This window comes from Colius striatus, chromosome 1, assembly GCF_028858725.1.
Source record: "Colius striatus isolate bColStr4 chromosome 1, bColStr4.1.hap1, whole genome shotgun sequence".
Lineage (NCBI taxonomy): Eukaryota > Metazoa > Chordata > Aves > Coliiformes > Coliidae > Colius > Colius striatus.
This window is the reverse complement of record NC_084759.1, coordinates 154491830-154512530: the sequence shown is the minus strand read 5'-3', so window position 1 is coordinate 154512530 and position 20701 is coordinate 154491830. Positions and strand designations below refer to the sequence as shown.

The window sequence follows — 20701 nt, the reverse complement described above, 5'->3', positions numbered from 1 at the left end:
CCGGCGGCGGGGATGGCGGCAGCGGCGGCGAGGAGACGGGTGCTGTGCCTCTTCGACGTGGACGGCACCCTGACGCCGGCTCGGCAGGTAGGAGGGCACGGGGCCGTTGGGTTTCGGGGAGGGAGGCGAGGTGAGCGTGGCGGAGCTCGTCCCGCCGGCTGCGGCCTCACCCGCCGCTTCCCCGCCAGAAAATCGAGCCGGAGGTGGACGCGTTCCTGCGGGAGCTGCGGGAGAGGGTGCACATCGGTGTGGTGGGAGGCTCCGACTATGCCAAGATAGCCGAGCAGCTGGGGGACGGCGATGAAGGTGAGACGCGGCCCACGAGGTCTCCCGGGGGTCACTCGTGTCCTAAATCTGACCCCGAGCCCGCCCTTGGGGTGACCGGCCGTGCCCGCTCCGGCCCCGCTGCCCCTGCGCAGGGATGCTCCAGCCCACGCCACCGGCCCCGCCGACGGCTTTGTACGAGCTGCGCCTGGGCTCCGACAGCTTCGCCCCCCGCCTCTCCACCCGCCACGCTCAGCGGGCAGAAGCACCGTGCGAATGTCTCCTCCCTGCTGCTCCAGGGTGGGGGCTCCGCGGGGTCCCTCATCGCGTTCAAGCAGGGACGTGGGGGGGGCGAGGGAGTGGGATGGCTGGAGGCAGCCGCCTTCACCGGCGTGGATGCCAACCAAGCACGGCTGGGTATCCGAGCTCTGCCTCCTCAGCAGAGGAAGGCCCAGAAATTGGCGCTGAGGCTGCTGACTGCTGAGTCGGCAGTGCCGTGTGCCCGGGTGGCAGCAGGGGCTGGAGTTAGATAACCAGTAACTGCGTGGCCCCAGCACCCAGGCAAGTGGGGAGGGGAGAGGAGAGCACAGAGGAGCACGCCACGTGGTTGGAAGCCTGGCATTTTGGAGCTTTTATCTTTGTCCTGCCGCTGATTGAGCCCGTGACCCCAGTCAGGTCGTTTCCCCCCCGCCGCGTGCGTCAGCTCCCCACCTGTGAGCAGGAGATAATCTCATTGCCCGCTTTGCAGGGAGCGAGCGGGGGCCCGTGGCCCTTTGCAGAGCGTGGGAGATGTGGAAAGCACAGTACTAGTACTAAGGAACTGGGAGGGTGGCTCACGCAGTCCTCAGCCCAGTCCTTTTGGCCCCTTGTCTCAGGCATCACTCATGTCTCCTTTTCTGTTTCCTCCCCGCCTCAGTCATCGATAAGTTTGACTATGTCTTTGCTGAGAACGGCACAGTGCAATACAAGAATGGGCAGCTGGTCTCCAAGCAGGTAGGTCCAGGTACCCTTGGAGCCATGGCTCTGCTTCCCTCCCCATCCCCTGTGCCCTGCACGCTGTGGGGACCAGCACAGATGGCAGCCTCTCTCCCCAAGTACTAGATCTAAATGTCCCACTCCTCCAGGTCATGTTCTCAGGTGGGTTTCTCAGGAGGTCCAGCTTCTTCCTCACTCCTCCATCTCCTCTTGCAGGCCATTCAGGACCATTTGGGGGAAGAGCTGCTGCAGGATCTAATCAACTTCTGTCTCAACTACATGGCGCTGCTGAAGCTGCCCAAGAAACGGTAATAGCCCAAACCTGAGCAAATGGTAGTCGTAGCACTGATTTCTAGAGAGCTCTGGGTTCCAGAGCTCTCTGATGGAACAGCTGAGCTGCTGAGCTTGTCTTGCTTCAGATTTTATCGTAGCATCTAGAGGCCCTGTGTAGGGTCACTGTCACACTGAGCTGGGCATGGTGGGAAGGTCTTTGTTTGGGAGAGTCTGTACCATTTTTTTAGCTTAATGCCAGCTCTTTTGCCTCTCAGATTTTCTTTCCTGGGAAGCAGGATACAGCCACTGCATGCATCTCATTTGGGACAATGGTACCAGTTTGTTACTGGTCAGGGCATCAGGCATCACTGGTCGTATGAATTTCCAAAGAGGCAAACAATGGCTCTTAAGATGGGGAGGTGCAGAGCCTGAGCACACACAGCCTCACTCTTTCTCATAACCCAGTGTTACTTGTGCCACTGTTGACAGGGCTGGCCCTGCTCTGTCCCTGGCCACATGGTCCTGTCTGTGCCCCACCACGAGCCCCAGCAGCCGCACGGGGAGTGGGGTTGGCACGCTTCTGAAGGAAGGCCAGGCCACTGCCAGGAAGGAAAAGGATAGTTTCCCGTTGGATCAGCTTGCCCTGCTAACACAAAAAGGAGAGAGAGGGAAAAGGTGGAAGGGAAGAGCAGGAAGGATCTCTTTTGAGAGGCAGCCTCAGATTGACAAACGCTTGAAGCTGACGTGAGGCAGTGGTGCTGTGAGGGCAGCGGCTCGGCCCTCCCCTCACCCCAGCTACCTGGTTCCTGCTCTCCCCTTGTGTCAGGGCCCTCGTTTGTACCCTGAATCCAAGCAGGTGAGCAGTCTGGTTGTGTTGAAAGTTGCTAAACTGTGATCCAGGGTAGTTGCCTGACGTGATGCAACACGAGGACCGGTGAGGGGGGCCGGGGTGGCTTCTTGTGACAGGACCACTGGCTGAACTTGCCCTGAAAGTGTGGGCTGGGACCCAGAACCCTCAAAGCTATTTGGTTGCCTCATTGCTGTCTGGTTGCCCAACACCTGGTGAAGTTTCATCTCTCAAGTGCCTCTGTCTATTTAGGTTTATAGGATTTCTAGCAAAGCAAGCACTTTAACCCACAGATTCCAAGTGAGTTATGAGCCAGCAAACCCTTGGTGCTGCAGAGATGCTACTTCCAGGCTGCAGGCAGGGCTGACCACATGTCCATTCCCCATGATCTTCTTCCCTGTGTTACAAGACAGGAGGTGGAGAGTTTTCCCCCAGATTCATAATTGTAAGTGCTTTATCACAGAGAAACAGCAAGCAGGGCTGGGAGGAACATCAGAGGGTTAGTGAGGTCAGGGCTGGCTCCTCAGCTGGAAGGGGAAGGAGATCTCCCTGCTCCAGACAGGTTTCAACAAGAGTTTCAGCCTGCTTTCAAATTGACAGTGCTGCCATCCCCTCTTGTTTCTACCCTGCCAGTGCTGACCCCTCAGGGAGCTACTCTGAGGTGATAAGCAAACAGGACTGGCTGGGTTTATGGCAAAGAGAAGAGAAGGGAGCTTAGTGCTTTGAACTAGCCCGACAAGGAAGCGACAGAGTAGTGCAGGCCCCAGTGCAAGGTGAGGGTGGTGAGCAGGGACTGGGTCCTGTCTGTGCAAGCTGAGATAAGAGTTGCAGTCAAAGGTGCAGGGGATAAACGGGAGATGCAAAAGTCCTGTTTTTCCTACCCAATTTATGTCCCATGAGGAGGCTCTGATTGCTCATCAGCCTGCCAACAGACATCAGCAGCAGGTCATAGAATCACAGAGTGGTAGGGTTGGAAGGGACCTTTAGAGATCATCCAGTTCAACCCCTCTGCAGAAGCAGATCCACCTAGATCAGGTCACACAGAAACGCATCCAGGTGGGTTTTGAAAACCTCCAAGGAAGGAGACTCCACACCCTCCCTGGGCAGCCTGTGCCAGGGCTCCCTCACCTCAACAGTGAAAGAGTTTTTCCTGATGTTTAAATGGAACTTTGTGTGTTCCAGCTTCTTTCCATCACCCCTTGTCCTGTTGCTAGATACCTTAGAAAAAAAGTGATGCCTCAGCCTCCTGACACCCACCATTTAGATAATTGTAAATATTAATATTAATTGTAATAAATTGTAAATATTAATGAGATTCCCCCTCAGTCTCCTCTTCTCCAGACTAAACAACCCCAGGTCCTGCAGCTTTTCCTCATATGTTCCAGTCCCCTGATCATCTTGGTGGCCCTGCGCTGGACTCTCTCCAGCAGTTCCCTGTCCCTCTTGAGCTGAGGAGCCCAGAACTGGACACAGGACTCCAGATGAGGCCTCATCCAGGCAGAGTAGAGGGGGAGCAGAACGTCCCTTTACGTGCTGGCCACACTCTTCTTGATGCACCCTGGGATGCCATTGGCCTTCTTGGCCACGAGGGCACATTGCTGGCTCATGTTCAGTTTATTATCAACCAGGTCTTTCTCTGCAGAGCTGTTCTCCAGCAGGTCAGTCCCCAGCCTGTGCTGGTGTGTGGGGTTGTTCCTCCCCAGATTCAGGACTCTGCACTTGCCCTTGTGGAACCTCATGAGGTTCCTCTCTGCCCAGCTCTCAAACCAGTCGAGATCCTGCTGAATGGCAGCACAGCCCTCCTGTGAATCAGCCAGTCCTCCCAGTTTGGTGTCATCAGCCAACTTGCTGAGGGTACACTCTGTCCCCTCATCCAGGTGGTTGATGAAGGTGTTGAACATGACTGGCCCCAGAACCCATCCCTGTGGAACTCCACTTACCACAGGCCTCCAACTCGACTCTGTGCCATTGATCACCACCCTCTGGTCTCTGTCATTCAGCCAGCTCTTGATCCACCTCACTGTCCACTCATCCAAGCCACACTGCCTGAGCTTTCTGATGAGGATGTTATGGGAGACAGTGTCAAAAGCCTTGCTGAAGTCAAGGTAGATGACACCCTCTGCCCTTCTCTCATCTAGACAGCCAGTTCGGCCTCATAGAAAGCCATCATGTAGGTCAAACAGGATTTCCCCTTGGTGAATCCATGTTGACTCCCCCTGATAACCACCTTTTCCTTCATATGTTTGGTGATGACATTCAAGATGAGTTGTTCCATCACCTTTGCGGGGATGAAGGTGAGGCTGACCGGCCTGTAGTTTCCCAGGTTGTCCTTCCTGCCCTTCTTGAAGACTGGAGTGACACTGGCCTTTCTCCAGTCCTCAGGTACCTCGCCTGTCCTCCATGAAGTCACTGACCTGCTCCATCCCACTGCCCCAAGGCACTGCCTGCTTCTCCCAACCCACCACAGAGGACACCTCTTAAAAGCCTCCAAGGGTGGAGATGCCACAGTCTCACCAAGCAATTGGTCTAGTCCAGGCAATAGCTGTCCTTGCAGATGTTAAAACAATGAAGCTGGGCAAGATTCTGGAGCACAAGTCTAATGAGGAACAGCTGAGGGAATGGCAGGGTGTTTAGCCTGGAGAAAAGGAGGCTGAGGGGAGACACGATCACTCTCTACAACTACCTGAAAGGGTGGGGGTCAGTCTCTTCTCCCAAGTTACAAGCGACAGAACAAGAGGAAATGGGCTCAAGTTGCACCAGGGGAGATTTAGATTGGGGATTGGGAAGAATTTTTTAACCTAGAGGTTTGTTAAACACTGGAATGGGCTGCCCAGGGAGGTGGTGGAGTCACCACCCCTGGAGATATTTAAAAGATGCATTGCTGAGGGACATGGTTTAGTGATGGGCTTGGCAGTGTGAGATGAGTGGTTGGACTTGATGATCTTAAAGGTCTTTTCCAACCAAAACAATTGTATGATTAGAAGGCATTGCCTGTCACCTCACCTAAGCTCTTTGCCTCCAGCCTGTGCCCCAGGCACACAGGAACTGTTTGTTCCTCTGATGTTACAGTCTCCTATTATAAAACTATGGGCCTCTTGGAGGCCTCAAGCAGAACTGTTGATGCCTGGTCTCTGCCTGGTATGAAGCGCCCATGAGTGGCCATGGCTTCTCTCCTCCTACATGCCTCCCTCTTCTCTCCTCTTGCATGCCTCACTGAGCAGCCCTGGGAGGGTCTGTACTTCTCCTCTTGCCCCAGTAACTTTGTGCCCTCTCCCACACACAGAGGAACCTTCATTGAGTTTCGCAACGGGATGCTGAACATCTCTCCCATCGGCCGGAGCTGCACCCCAGAGGAGCGCATCGAGTTCTCCGAGCTGGACAAGGTACATGGGCCAGGCTTGGGCGAGCCCTCCCCTCTCCTGGTTTTGTACCACCATACATCTTGGGGCTCACCTACTTCCCCCTGCTTCCCATGGAGAACAAAGCCCAGCTCCAAGCTGTGTTCCAGGCCAACACGTGCAGTGAGGTGGAGGCAGGACCAGGGGTCAGAAAACCCAAGGAGAGACACAGAGGAATGGAAGCGTTTGACTTCATTGGGGACCACCAGTGCAGTGGGGTTGGCCAGCAGGATCCCTTGTAGGGGAGCCTCGGGGAATAAGGCACTTATTTAACAGGGTGTCTCCTCGTTTACAGTAACCACAGGTAGAATTGCACTGAAAACCTCAGAGAGACCTAAACTTCTCCGGTTGCGCCATCCCTCCAGGCTGGCCCAGCAGCTGTCTTCCCTCTCCCAGCCCCAGGAGCTGGAACTAATGGGAGCCTTCCAGATTGGAAGGGCCACGGTGCATCTGCTGGGCAGATCTCTGGACTGCTCGGCCCATGCCCACAGCAGTTTCTGCCTCAGGTGGGGGAGTCCTGGAGGTGAGAGATTTTTCCAGGCTTTGCAAGACTTTTTAAGCCAAGCTGGAGGGTTTGGGTTATGAACTGTGCTTCTGGGAATTCGAAGCAGTTGGGTTTAATTACCAAGGAAGGGCTGGGATCTGCTTTTCCCAGGAGCCTCCCTGAGCTGGTGGCTTTCTACACAGTTGCTAGGCAGGATTGGTGAAAGCTGGCTAAAGGGTGTTGTGCTGGGGCTGGGGGCAGGTGGGAAAGGAGCAGGACAACAAACCAGAGTTTCCCAGCGGTCAGATGACAGTGGATTCTCGTAGGCCATCAACATGTAACTATTCAAACCCTCTTGCCTTGCCTTTCCTCCTTCTCCCCCACAGAAAGAGCGGATCCGGGAGAAGTTTGTGGCAGCCTTGCAGAGGGAGTTTGCTGGCAAGGGCCTGCGCTTCTCTCGAGGTGAGCAGAGGGGCCTTCCCTGGCTTTGCCTTGGCCCCTTCATCATGTTTCCCATAAAATCAAGGGAAGGGGAGCAGGAATCGTAGCTGTTCCCTCTGGAGGCCCGGAGACCCCATACAAGGAGCCTCTAGACTTGGAGAGTTGCCACAGAGGCATCAAGGGGAGCAGGAATTGTAGCTGTTCCCTCTGGAGGCCCAGAGACCCCACACAAGGAGCCTCTAGACCTGGAGAGTTACCACAGAGGCATCACGTTAATTTGTGGCAGAGGGACATCAGAGGATAAGGCCACACTGCAGATTTGCCTCCCTGAGAATCAGCCAGACAGGCAGGTCCCATGGCATTATCCCTGTCATAATCCCAGTTATCTCTGTGGAGTACACCCCTGCCAAGGAGGTCTGTCCTGGCTCAGGCATCAGCAGTGAGGTGGCCAGCAGAGCTCCAGGCACATGCAGTCCTCTCTGGGAATACCCTGGTGTAAGGGAGACAGGAGCTTCATGTGTTGTCTCAGTTCTTGGGATTTGTTGGGAGCGTTGGCTACAAGGGAGAATTTCTTCTTCCTGGAGGAAGAGCTGCTGAGAAACTGGGAGTTTGCAGCTCCATGCCATGGCCTTCTGCTGGGCCGCTTCTTGGGTTGGAGCTTACTGATGGCAAGGAACCAAAGGAAGGGCTTGAGCAATCCTGGGGATCTGCCCAGGACAGGGAGGAAAATGAGAGAGTGTGAGTGGTGGGGCTGAAGCAGAGCAGTGGGTGTGTGTGGGGCACCTCTGAAAAACCAGAACACAGCAAAATGAAGCACTTTTCACAAGTAAATGGCTTTGAAGGCAAAAGCAGAAAGGATTTTAGTGAAGACACTCAAATTTAGCTCCTGCTGTGATGCTGGCTCCTGCTATGAGCCTGAGGGCATCCCCACCCCTGTGCTCCTATCCTTATCATGGTGCCCTGTCCTGGACATCCTGTCTGGGACTGAATCCTCTCTCCGAGCTGGACACACAGGCTCCATCCTCGGCTGCTTAGGCTCTGAGGAGAGTTGGTTTGGGGATCCCAAACCAACAGCCTTCTCAGCCAGCCAGGGAGGAGAGGAGCGTGGCATCAGGACGTACATGATTGAGCAGCCCAAGGGAGCAGTGCTTCTCCTGCAGCAAGGACCAACCCCTGAGGGTACTCATCTGCTCACCCCCTTCCTAAGAGAGCTGGGGTTATAATTTGTGAAGAAAGAGAGTGCAAAACTCCAGGGTTGCTGGAGGCCCACTGCATCACCTGGAGAAGCAGGGAGGCCCCATTGAGACCAAGAGGAGCAGAGACCTGATCTGACAGGGAGAGGCACGTTCCAGCCCAAATTCCCATTCTTGTGGTCTTCAAGCGAGGCCCATAGTTACTGGCTTCGTTCTGCAAGGAGCATGTTGCCTGTGTCAGTTACAGCACAAGGGACTGGCTCTGCAGCCTGTGCCTCCAGCAGGGCAGCTCAGGAGGATGGGCAAAGGGCTGCCTCCATGCACCTCCAAAAAGCTTGGCAGTGCTGGGGTACACTCTGGATTAACCCTTAGTGGGAAAGCTCCCTCAACTCTGTACGTTCTCCCCTATTGCTTTGGTGCCCCCCCAGAGGTCGACATCCCACATTTGAGAGGTGACAGGCCAGGACTGTGTCCTGATTAGGTCGATGGGTTTGTGGGAGCTCCATGGCAGGGTCCTTGGTCCTTGGTCAGTGTGCAGAACCTCCTCAGGGCCCTGCTAGGACACAGAAGACACTGATGCAGTCTGCAAGGCGTGACTCCAAACCTCCCCCAACAGATGCATCTCCCACCCCTGCAGCCCATGGGTTCCTTCCTCCATGCCCGGCCCATGGAGCCACATGCCTCACCGAGGCAGAGCTGGGGCCAGGCTGCTCTTTGGGCTGGAGGGGAATTCTCCCACTCCTCCTGCCCACCCCAGGGTGTGGGGAACACCCTGCCAGCTCCCACCTACTGCCCTCCCTTCTGCTGGCAGGTGGCATGATCAGCTTTGACGTCTTCCCGGAGGGCTGGGACAAGCGCTACTGCCTCAACGTGCTCGACGACGAGAGATTTGACACCATCCACTTCTTTGGGAACGAGACAACCCCTGTGAGTAGCAGCACACCCTGCTTGCCCCACCTCACACTTGGCTGCTTTCTGTCCTGAGTGGAGCTGCTCCAGCCACGCGTGGGCCCTGCGGCCTCCGTCCTGCCAACAGCCACCGGGGGCCTGTAGCTGTGCGAGGAGGGGAGAGAGGCTCCCGTGCGGGGTTGTGCTGGGTTCATGATGGTGGCAGACTCATGGAGGAATCGCCTTGGATTCAATATGATCCACCTCAGCATCGCTTTCCTCTCCCACCCCCAAGAAGGCACCCTCAGGAAGGGGGCAGCCACCCCTGCAAGCTGCAGGATGCAAAACATGAGCTCCTGGCACTTAGGAGGGGGCTTTCCAACAGCAGGAATGGCTTCACTTTTCCCTTTACAATGGTGGAGAACGATGCTTCCTTGCTGCTGTAGACCAGCTTGGCCATCCACTCAACTCTTTTCATATGATGGTAACCTCTGCTCCCCAGATGTGCCTGTTCCACCTTCTGCTAGCCCCTCCACAGGCAGGGCAGGGGTTAACCCCACAGGTTCCTGGATAAGCTTAGCTGGTCTGGGACCTTCCCCATCCTGGGGATGTTTAGTCTAGAAAAGAGGAGACTGAGGGCAGGGTCTCATTAATGTTTACAAGTATCTAAAGGGTGGGTGTCAGGAGGTTGGGGCATCTCTTTTTTTCCATGGTGTGTAGCAACAGGACAGGGGGTAATGGGATGAAGCTGGAACACAAAAAGTTCCACTTAAGCATAGGAAAAACTATTTCACTGTTGAGGTGAGGGAGCCCTGGCACAGGCTGCCCAGGGAGGGTGTGGAGTCTCCTTCCGTGGAGGTCTTCAAGACCCACCTAGACACGTTACTTTGTGACCTGATCTAGGTGAGCCTGCTTCTGCATGGGGATTGGACTAGATGATCTCTAAAGGTCCCTTCCAACTCCTACCATTCTATGATTCTTATGATCCTTTCTGTGCTCCTCTCCTGCCTCAGAAGAAAGGAGGCAAGAGGGAGCAGGGCTCCTAGCCCAACCTCTTGTGCCTCCTTGGTCCAGCAAAGCCCTGGCAGCCCCATCCTGGCAGGTCCCCACCTGCCCTGCTGCTGGCTCCTAGTCCAGCTCCTCACAGACCGAGCAAGATGCGGATTCATGAACAAGGATGCTGTGGCAAGACTGCACTAAAGAGATTTTCCCCTCTTTTCTCTCCCCCTGCAGGGAGGGAACGACTATGAAATCTACGACGACCCGCGCACGGTGGGACACAGCGTGCAGTCCCCACAGGACACGGTCCAGCGCTGCCGTGAAATCTTCTTCCCCGAGCGAGCCAACGAGTGCTGATTGCCACAGCCACACAGCCCTGCCCTGGCCCCAACCTCTCCCCCCTGACAGAAAAAAAAAGCACCTTCGTTTGAGGAATCAGCTCAGGGTAGACCCAAACAAAGCCACTTGCCACAGCTGGTGGGGATGTAGCGCGTGAAGGCGGGTGGGTGTGCAGGCTCCTTGACACTCCCCTAGCTATGGCTGGGGCTTGTCAAACCAGAGCCTCCTCACATCCAGAAAAACTTCTTTCTTGTCAGTTGAGGCTGTGGTGGGAGGCGCTGCAGATGCTTTCTTGGTCAGGAAGCATTGGAAAAGGCCAGTCGTGAGAGTGTGTGCGTGTCCGTCCTGCACTCCCTCTCCTCCCCTCTCCTTTTTCCCTCTGTTTCTCTTAACGCTTCTGCATGAGGGAAGATGCATCTCACCTTTCTCCGCCCCTCGCACCTTGGCTGGGGAGGATGGGGCTGCTTAGGCCCCAGGCACTCTCCCCAGAGTTGCTGTGAAGTGAGGGACCAGCAAGGCCCTTCGCTACAGGCCCGTGGGAGAGAGGAGTAGCTGTGGCCCCGGCTCATTGTGGCGTTGTGCATCCAAACAGAGAGGATCCCGTGTCCTTCACCTCAGTGCCATGCCACAACAGTCCCTACAGGTGGCCCGGCAACTACAGCTTTGAAATTACTCTGCTCCTGCTCTGAGCTTTGCTCAGGCACATGGAGAAACTTTCTTCAGCTTACAAAAAAAACAGAACCCAGCATGGCTACCTTGAGTTTATTTTCTGTGCTCTACAGAGGTTGTCAAGTCAGACCTTGCCTGGCATGGCTGGAGGACTCCGGGTGCCTGGTCTCTGCAGAGTGCCCTGCAGATCACTTGGAGGCAGAAGGCTTCCCAACAGTCTTCCCCGTCAGCTGTCCATTAGGCATCACAGATGTGCCAGTGCAAAACCTCCCACAGGGCACTTGCAACGGACTGAGCCCCGCTTCTTTCTCAGTGCTCAGCTTTCCATCCTCCTGCCAGAGACATTTTCAGGGAGGGCCAACGCAGGCTGGACCTAGGTTCTAGTGCCAGTGGAGGTCCACACTCAGCAGTGGCCTCCAAGCTTGTTTTTCCACCCCACCTCGTCCCACATGCTTGGTTTACCTGGTCACCTTCAGGGACACAAGTTCTCCAGTGCAGCTGACGTATCCTCCTGCTTCTCTCTTCTGGGTCTTTGTGGGTTGCAAACCACATCTCTCCTTTCTCCCTTGACCTCTTCCCTCACATTGCCCCCTAAATCCTGGCCACTGTGCTGGGGTATGAGACCACGTGAGTGATACTAGTCACAACTTGATGCTCAAGAGGAGTTCAGGGATAAGATGTCCTGCTTATAGCTCCCCAGGCACACGACTGGTGTTTGTAGACCTTGGAGGGTCCCAGATGTTCCTTCAAAACCTCCCCATATTACTCCTTGGGAGCCTTTCTCAGCACATCACAGAATCACAGAATGGTAGATCATCCAGTCCAGCCCCCTGCTAAAGCAGGTTCCCCTCGATCAGGTGACATAGAAATGAGTCCAGGTGGGTTTTGGAAACCTCCAGAGCAGGAGACTCCACAACCTCTCTAAGCAGCCGTTGCCAGGGCTCCCTCATCCTCACAGGAAGGAAGTATTTCCTCGTGTTCCAAGTGGAACATCCCTGCTGGCATAGGACTGCCCCATCTCTTTCTTGTCTGTTTTCTCTCCCCTTTTTTTTTCCCCTTTCCCGCTTTCCTCACCATTGCTCTTCATCTCCCACCTAGCAGCTAGACTGCAAAGAGAAGTTTCTCAGATGGCTTCTGCCACTTGATCAAGGGGACAAGTTCTTCAGGTGAGATATGTTGGTGCTTTTAGACCCAGGGCAGAGCTCTCACATTGCCACAGGCAGAATCCTGGGTGAACCTTGGCCCCACTGCCATACTGCACGCACAGGAGTATTGCAGCGTCTCCTCCACCTGACTGTACCTCTTAACTTTACAACACATTAGGTCTGCAATGCATCACATTTGCATGAGCTCAGTGGTCTGCCCAGCACTGAGAAATCCCCAACAAGTGCACAGATTCCTCTGTCTACCCAGACAACATTTCTGCATGGGAAACGAGGACCTGTCAGGGAAGCCTGAATGCAGAGTGTCCTTTTCACGGGCCACAGGTTTTGGCCCTCCACTGCAACCTTGACGGGAGGAATTGTGTGTTTTGTGGTCCTTCCATCTCTGTTTCACTGTGGATCAGGCTATGTTTTGGTTTTGGAGGTTTATTTTTCAATAAGTCCATTCAAAGTCAGCAGGATCTGCAGAGCTTGGTGGTGGGTGAAGGGCAGGGCCTGTCCCTGAAGGCACGAGACAGTGTGGTGGCCTTGGGGACTGAGCTGCTTTGCATAGTTGAAGGGAAGGGCAGGCTCTGTCCAAGGCTGCCCCTGATGGCAGCACGTCCCTTGCTCGGTGTGAGGGCAGTTGTGGGAAGGGCAGCACTGTAGCAGGGATGACCTGTGAGGCACCAGGTGTTGCTTTCTGTGCTCAAGAGCTCACCTGTGCATGGGTAAGGTCAAGTTCAGGAACCTTCCCCGTCCTGCCTGTCTTACACCAAGCTTGGGCTAACTGAGGGCACCTCACACCAGGAGACTCTGTCCTGTTAGAATGCTGAGGAGATGGAGGATGACAGCAGAAGTAACTGGGGCAACCCCGGAGTATCACAGGCCCAGGATGGTCGAGGCCAATGAGACCAGGTCAGCTGGTCCTGCCCCGCGGTTCAAGCAGGGCCACTGGCAACCTGCGTGGTGGTTTTGTGGGCAGGGCTGAGGCACAGCACTGGGGTGGGAGCCTTACAGGTAAGGAACAGTGTGTACCTGTCCCTGACCCCTCTCTGGCACCCTGCTTCTCGTCTGGTGGGAGAGTGTGAGTGAGCGGCCATGGCGGGCCTCACGCTGGGGCCGTGTGGCTCCATGGCTCGGTGAGGCGGGCGGCTGCCGTCTGCCCCAGGCCAACTGTTAAATAAGAGATATATTTAAATACATATATGTGTCTATTTAAAACAATAAAATAAAATCAATCCTATTGAAGCTGTGACACGCAGCGGCTGGAGGCAGTGTGGGCTTTGTGCCGGGCTCAGCTGCGGTGGAACGCAGGCAGCCACCCCCACAGCAGTGGGGGCTCCTGCTCGTGGTGGGCAGCAGCCTCCCAGCTCAGGCTCAGGGGCTGCTACCCCCAGGCAAAGCTGGAGCAGTCTGGGACAGGCTGTGGGAAGCCTCATCTGGAGTCCTGTGTCCAGTTCTGGGCTCCCCAGCTCAAGACGGACAGAGAACTTCTGGAGAGTCCAGCACGGGGCCACCAAGATGATCAGGGGACATCTTCTTTGAGAAAAGGCTGCAGGAACTGGGGTTGTTTAGTCTTGAGGAGACTGAGGGGGGAATCTCATTAATATTTATAAGTATCTAAATGATGGGTGTCAGGAGGTTGGGGCATCACTTTTTTCGATGGCATCTAGCAACAGGACAAGGGGTAATGGGATGAAGCTGGAACACAATAAGTTCCATTTAAACATAAGAAAAAACTCTTTCACTGTTGAGGTGAGGGAGCCCCGGCACAGGCTGCCCAGGGAGGGTGTGGAGGCACCTTCCTTGGAGGTCTTCAAAACCCACCTCAACACGTTCCTATGCGACCTGATTTAGGTGAACCTGCTTTAGCAGAGGCCTGGACTAGATGATCTCTAAAGGTCCCTTCCAACCCCTGCCATTCTATGATTCTATGAGGTGGGTGAGCCTGTCCTGCCCTCTGGCTAAATCCCAAGTGTCCCCACTGTGACAGCCCCACACAGAGACAAGGAGCCGAGACAGGCAGAGCTCATGGGAAAGTCACTTTTAATGGTTTATTGCCAATGTTACAAAGGTCGACACATAGTCAGACAGGTGGGAACCACACTGGAGTTGTAAAAACACCAACAAGTCTAGGGAGTTTAGTTTATTTCCAAAAAAAGAGAGATAGAGAGAGGAGAACAAAAAAAAAAAATCAAACAAAGTTTGCCTTGGCCAAACTGAGCATGAGTCCCAGGGATGCCCGGGGCCCGAGCCGACGTCGTCATAGCCCCTGCGGAGCCAGACTTTGGGTTGGCAGTGAGATGGGCTGTGGGGTCCCAGGGCAGTCCCCACGCCAGCCTGGGATGGGGCAGTGTGTGGTGGTCCTCCCAAACCCCCAGAGTCACAGCTTTGTCCTCCCTACCCCTTCTCCTGCTTATGGCAGCCCCCTGTCCTCACTGCAGCAACGGCAGCAAGAAAGGTGGAAACGCTGCTCTCCGTCAGCGCTGAGGATTGGCAATGCTGGTGGCTCCTGCCAAGGGAGTTGGCTGCTGTTGCCCGTCCTGGTGGGGGGGGGCTTCTTACCCTGCTTCCAAAAAATCCCTTTTAAGATGCTGATAACCTCCAGGGCATCAGTGCAGGCACCATTTCCCTGGGGTCAGCTCAGGCCCAGCCCTGTGTGTGCTGTCCCCATCCCTCCCTGGGGCTGCAGGAGCCCTCCTGGCCAGGCTATGGCAGAAAAGACCAAAACCAAAATTTGTGCTTTGTAACAAGACCCTGCCTACAGCGAGGGGCTGGGGAGGAGGTGGCTGCTCTCGCCCCACGGCCAAGGCTGCTCACACCCCTCAGCTCCCTTGCAAGCTATGGACGTGCACACGCACACACACACACACGCACGCGCGCGCACGTGAGAAAGGGGGAGTCCCCAGAGGGTTGGGGGAACGAGAGGAGGAAGAGGAGGAGAAGGCAGCCATCTCCCCAAAACCATGTCAGCACCGAGCCAAGAAAAGTGCATCAGCTGTCCAGCCTAGGCACAGCCCCCTGGGCACAGCACCGTGCCCTGCCAGCAGCTGTCTGCCCCTTACGACGACAGTTTTTCTTCCTGTGAGCCACTCGCCTCCCCGTGGCACTGCTGACCTGAGATGTCTTGATAGAGGGATGTGGCTCAGGTGGGTGCTGTGAGCTGCCAGTGATGGGGATGGGTCTCACCACCCAGTCCCTGCACAGTGATAGGCAGCCCCATGCCACTCCCTTTCACCCCAAGCCCCACGGCATGCCCCACAGCATGGGACCAGGCAGGGTGCCCATCGTGCCGGAGCAGGGTTCAGGAGGATGTGTCGAGTGCTCCCAGCCTTCCCCCATGGCCCCCTCCTGCTCTTCAGCCTCAGGTAGCCAAAGGGATGGGGGGCAGGACTGGTTCCCCTCCTCCCCATGGACTTGGGGGCGAGGACAGGGACATAGGGCTCAGTGCTGCCCCTACAGCTGAGGGTGAGGGCCAGCAGGGGAGGGCTCTGTCCCCCTCAACAGACACTTACAAACACACACAGAGAAAGGAAACCATAACCTTATAAAAGACACCGAACGCGAACGCCTGCGTGTTTGGGGGCAGCCCCGGCCCCGCCGCCGCCCCGGCCGCCTCCTCGAGTGGCCGGGCAGGCCCGCTGCGTGGGGCCGAGCAGCCGGCGGCCCCCCCCGGCTGCCTAGGAACCGATGATCTGGCCAGACCACGTCTCGTGCTTCGTGTGGGGCGCCAGGTTGGTGAGGACCACCTCCACCGCCTGGAACTTCTGGTTCTTGGGAGGGATGGGGCAGACCTTGTACGTCACCTCATCCCCCTCCACCGGGACGTACTCCCCCTCGATGCTGCGGGAGAGGAAAGGAGAGGTTGGCGGGGCTGTGGCCAACAGCTGGGACCACCCGGCACTGAGGAAGGCAACCAACCGACCCACGAGCTGCGCCTTGGAAAAGAAAGCCCACCAAAGATGTGGGGGAGAGGACATGCAGGGCCACATCCTCACCCCACACAGACATCCCTGCCGCAGCCCATGGGCCTCCAGCCCCACACTGATGGCACGGCTCCCCCAGGGCGTCCCAGCACTTACTCAGACACGTGGACGAAAATGTCCTCTGTGCCATTCTCAGGGGTGATGAACCCGTGGCCCTGGGAGCGCGAGAACTGCTTGCAGACGCCCTTGAAGATGGGGCCAGCGGAGGCACGCGCTGTCCTGCGGGAAGAAAGGGACGGGACAACCTCTCACCAGCGGCACTCGCCCGGAGGAAGCAGCATGGGGAGAGGCTCACTACAAAAACATGGTGTTCCCTGGGAGTGCACTTGGCACACAGGGCCCAGTCTAATTCAACATCTTCACCAACAACCTGGATGAGGGGACAGAGTGTACCCTCAGCAAGTTCGCTGATGACACCAAACTGGGAGGACTGGCTGATTCACAGGAGGGCTGTGCTGCCATTCAGCGGGATCTCGACCGGCTTGAGAGTTGGGCAGAGAGGAACCTCATGCGGTTCAACAAGTGCAGAGCCCTGCATCTGAGGAGGTACAACCCCATGCACCGGTACAGGCTGGGGATTGACCTGCTGGAGAGCAGCTCTGCAGAGAGACACCTGGGAGTCCTGATTGATAATAAGCTAACCATGAGCCAGCAATGTGCCCTCGTGGCCAAGGAGGCCAATGGCATCCTGGGGTGTATTAAGTAGAGTGTGTCCAGCAGGTCAAGAGACGTTCTGCTCCCAATCTGCTGTGCCCTGCTGAGGCCTCATCTGGAGTCCTGTGTCCATTTCAAGAGAGACAGGGAATTGCTGGAGAGAGCCCAGCGCAGGGCTACCAAGATCATCAGGAGACTGGAACATCTTCCTTATGAGGAAAGGCTGTGGGAACTGGGGATGTTCAACCTGGAGGAGACTGAGGGGGGATCTCATTAATACTTACCTAAAGGATACCTAAAGGGTGGATGTCAGGAGGATGGGGCAACACTTTTTCTGTAGTGTTAAGCGACAGGACAAGGGGTAATGGACATAAGCTGGAACACAAAAAATTCCACTTAAACATAAGGGAAAACTCCTTTGGTGTTCAGGTGAGGGAGCCGTGGCCCAGGCTGCCGAGGGAGGGTGTGGAGACTCCTGCTCTGGATGTTTCCAAACCCGCCTGTACATGTTCCTGTGAGACCTGATTGAGGTGAACCTGCTTTAGCAGGGGACTGGATGATCTCTAGAGCTCCCTTCCAACCCCTGCCATTCTGTGATTCACCCACCCGTGGCACCCCAGCCAAGTGGCCGCAGCACTGCCAGGCACCGTGATGACGATGGGCACCAGATGCGAAAGGTTCTGCAGGTGCTGCCAGTGGCCAGAGCCACTGCTTGGCTCAGCCAGGCGGTGTGGAACCTGCTCACCGCGTGCCGGCTACTTACGCTGAGTAGGTCCTGGTCCTCTTGGTGGGGAGGGGGCTGGGCAAGTCCCGCAGCAGGAGGTTGCCCCGCTCCCATATGCGGCTGCCCTCCCGCTGGAAGGGGAAGGTGGGCCACACCGGCGACTTGGGGGAGTGCAGGGGCGGCACCGCCGGCGGGGCACTGGGGTCCGACGACATGGCGGGACCGGCCGGATCCTCCGTTTTGGGAGCAGGCGGGCGGGAGGCAGGAGAAAGGGTGGCTGGGCGCGTGGGTCTGCTGCCTGCGACCTGGGGAGAGAATGGGGGGCAGTCAGAGGCCCCCCGGGGCAGCGTTTGTCAGGGAGAGTTTGTTGTCAGGAACCACGGACCCTGCGTCCATGGGAGCAGGCAGCATGGCGCTGGCCTTTGGTACTGGGCACCAACCCCCAGGATTGTCCCACATGTGAGAGACAAAAGCACTAAGAAGCACTCCCAGGAAAAAGGAGCAGCTGAGCACGGGCTGCCACGGGCAGGGACTGTTGCAGGAAGGATGCTGTGGTGGTCTAACCCCAGTAGGCAACTGAGCACTGTGCAGCTGCTCGCTTGCTCCACTCCCCGGCAGTGGGATGGGCAGGAGAGGAGGGAATAAAAGGTCAGACCTGTGGGTTGAGGCTGTAAGAGCAGCCTAACACTGAAACCGAAATAAAAATACAATAATGGAAACAGCAAGAGTAATAAAATACAGAATCGTAGTAATGAAAATAAACATATCAAAAAGGGAGAGGAAAAAACCCACCTATAACAGCAAACCAGGTGCTGCCCAATGTCAGTCGCTCACCACCCACTGACCGATGCCTGAGCAGTGATCTGCCCCACCAGCTCCCCCCAGTTTATAGACTGGGTATGACAGTCTGTGGTATGGAGTAGCCCTGTGGCTGGTTCAGCTCAGCTGTCCTGGCCGTGCTCCCTCCCAGCCTCTTGTGCACCCCCTTGCTGGCAGAGCAGGGGAAACTGAAAAGCCCTTCACTTAGAAGCCTCCTGAGCATCTGCTAGAACACCAATGTATTATCAACATTATTGTTACACTAAACCCAAAACACAGCCCTGTACCAGCTCCTAGGAAGAAAATTAACTCTGTCTCTGCCAAAACCAGGACAAATGCCTACACAGTGCCAGTGCTCCTGAGCCCCCAGCTCTGGCCTCTGAGATTAACCACCAGCAAGAGATTTCTGCCAAAAGAGTGAAGGAAAAGGGCTGAGACGATAGGTACAATGAGGTCAGGGGCCTGAAGTCTCCTCGATGATGGAGGTTTACTCACCACTTTGGGATTTAAGACCCAACCTCAGTCCCAGACAGCAACTCAATGCCTACCTGGGCATGTCCCTAGAGGAGGGAACACAAGGAAGCTATTTGCAGACCACCAGCAGCACACATGGGCACCTCAGATGAGCTGTGACACAAGCACAGGCTCCTGCTGCTGTGGTCACAGAATCATAGAATGGTTTGGGTTGGAAGTTGGAAGGGACCTTAAAGATCATCCAGTCCCCACGCTCCAGCCATAGGCAGGGACATCTTCCACCAGACCACATTGTTCCAAGTCCCGTCCCACCTAGTCTTGAACATTTCCAGGGATGGGGCATCCACAACCTCTCTGGGTAAGCTGTTCCAGTGCCTCATCACCCCCACATCATCAGTCATTGGGCTTCAGTTTTTGGTTGGCATCACGCAGTTTGCAAGGAGTTAAAGCCCCAAGGGGCAGAAACTCACAGCCTTTGGCTGCTGGGGGATGTGCAAGACTATGCTGTCCTCGTTAAACCAACCCAGAATGAAATAGGGGGGTGGGGCTGTGCATTTTTAAGCCTTCCAGGAAGATGCTCTGGTATGTGACCAGCACCACAGCTGCTTGCTTAGAAAGCCTTTCGTCTGCCAATTTCTCTCCCCATCAAGCAGTGCATCTGATGCTGGGTGCCTCTGTCTCGGGGTGCCCCATGCCAGCAGCTACCTGGGGGCACTGCTTTTTGAGGGTGCTGGTGGTGGGAGGGGCTCACCCAGCTCCATCACCCCTCAGGCTCTGGGGCTTCCCCATCGCTCAGAGCTGAGGATCTCGGTCATTGCATGGAGTTACAGTCTCCTTCCCCACCAGCCCTTCCAGCAGTTCCCACCCCCCTGGCGAGTGCAGCATCTTTTGGGACAACACATCCACATGCCAGGAAACCCGGAGAATATTCGATTTGCTTTCTGACTCATCTGCAGCTCCTTGAGAAGCAGAGGCCCTGGGGGGATGTGAGAAAGGGGGTCACCTCCGCTCCGAAATTAGCAGCCACCAAGGACACGGGGAAAGATTTTTAGAGCAGTTGAAGTTTCAGGGAGGGACCAGACGACTCCTCTTCCCCCTGCCCGCCTCTGCTTGCTTCCCCTGCCAGGGCTCTGCCTGCTCTGGCTCAGTGTCTCCTCCCATTCCCAGGCTCGGACTCACCACCTCCTTCCCCCCACGTCTGAGGAGCTCCGAGAGGCTCAGGGAACACCCAAGCAGGACACTCAAAAGCTGAGGCAACTACTGAGCTGCTTCTCTGCTCCAATCCCGCCTCGTCCAACCACTCTCCCTGTTATCAGCCTGGCTGCTTTGGAGCAAAAAGCAGTGTGGTCCCCTGAGCATCACTACAGGATCCGGTGGCTTCCCAGGAGGTGTCAGGGCCAGACAGGACCAGGATGGTTTGAGGGAAGCAGCCCCTTAGTTCTGTGCCGCATCACAGAGCCACCACCATGAAAATGGCTTCGGCACGGCCTCCTCCCTGCACGCTTTCGCTGACGAGGCCTTTTGGTTTCCCCCAACAGATTAGGGACAATGGAGGGTATTTAAACTGAATAATGATGCTTGGAGCAAACTATTAGTATGCTGAGGGAGTTGTTTGGAGCCAAGAAAAAGAGCTTCCTCCTGCGGAGGGTCCACAAGGGCCCAGAAAAACTGAAGTTTCCCAGAGGCAAAAGAAAAACAAGATGGGGAAAAGGGGGAGGGGGGAGCCTTGCAGGGACAAAATGGCACGGGCAGATGAAGTGGCAACTGAATGTGGGTCTGTCCCACGTTTGTCTGTGGGACCAGGCCAGGCTGGGGTGCCCTGGAAGGCTCCTTGGTTCAGGGAATGAGCAGTGGGGGGTGGGGGGCAGGAGCATGCTGAGCATCACTGGGGAGAGAAGGCAGACAGTCTGCTCCTAAGCACCAAGGGCAGTAGCGGTGGATGCCCCTGTGGGGCTGCCATTTGCTCCCTGAAGTTGAGCTTGCCTCACACAGGAGAACAAGCTGAGTGTGATCACCAGCAGGTACTCTGGGAGGCTCTGGCTGTGCCACAGGGATGTCGCAGGGTGAGCGCAGGGACAGGGCATTTTCATCAAGAGGGTTGTTAAACACTGGTACAGGCTGCTCAGGGA

At 56.0% G+C, this 20701-nt stretch overlaps 2 protein-coding genes across 4 annotated transcripts in view; one reads left to right on the top strand and one right to left on the bottom strand.

Annotated features, from left to right (window-relative positions):
- On the top strand, positions 1-13097 carry PMM1 (phosphomannomutase 1). Of its 3 annotated transcripts, XM_062020017.1 has the most exons (9): positions 1-87; positions 189-306; positions 1181-1257; positions 1456-1547; positions 5643-5742; positions 6123-6263; positions 6628-6703; positions 8687-8802; positions 9997-13097. In XM_062020017.1, exons 1-9 carry the CDS (start codon positions 13-15, stop codon positions 10117-10119), a joined length of 918 nt encoding a protein of 305 aa, XP_061876001.1. In that variant the 5' UTR covers positions 1-12; the 3' UTR covers positions 10120-13097. The 3 variants fall into 3 exon arrangements, with proteins under 3 accessions (XP_061876001.1, XP_061844790.1, XP_061845511.1); XM_061988806.1 differs by lacking the exon at positions 6123-6263; XM_061989527.1 differs by lacking the exon at positions 9997-13097 and having other exon boundaries at positions 6123-6280; positions 8687-8776.
- A 2498-nt stretch (positions 13098-15595) lies between these two features.
- Positions 15596-20701, bottom strand: part of CSDC2 (cold shock domain containing C2) — a 15351-nt gene continuing 10245 nt past the window's right edge. The window contains 3 exon segments of the mRNA XM_062015074.1: positions 15596-15758; positions 15998-16120; positions 17319-17584. Of these exon segments, the coding sequence (XP_061871058.1) occupies positions 15596-15758; positions 15998-16120; positions 17319-17584 (552 nt within the window).

Coding starts and splice junctions, on each gene's coding strand:
- PMM1 (XM_062020017.1), top strand. CDS start 13: ATGGCGGCAGCGGCGGCGAGGAGACGGGTGCTGTGCCTCTTCGACGTG. Junction 1,548..5,642: donor CTGAAGCTGCCCAAGAAACG/GTAATAGCCCAA, acceptor TCCCACACACAG/AGGAACCTTCATTGAGTTTC. Junction 8,803..9,996: donor TTGGGAACGAGACAACCCCT/GTGAGTAGCAGC, acceptor CTCCCCCTGCAG/GGAGGGAACGACTATGAAAT.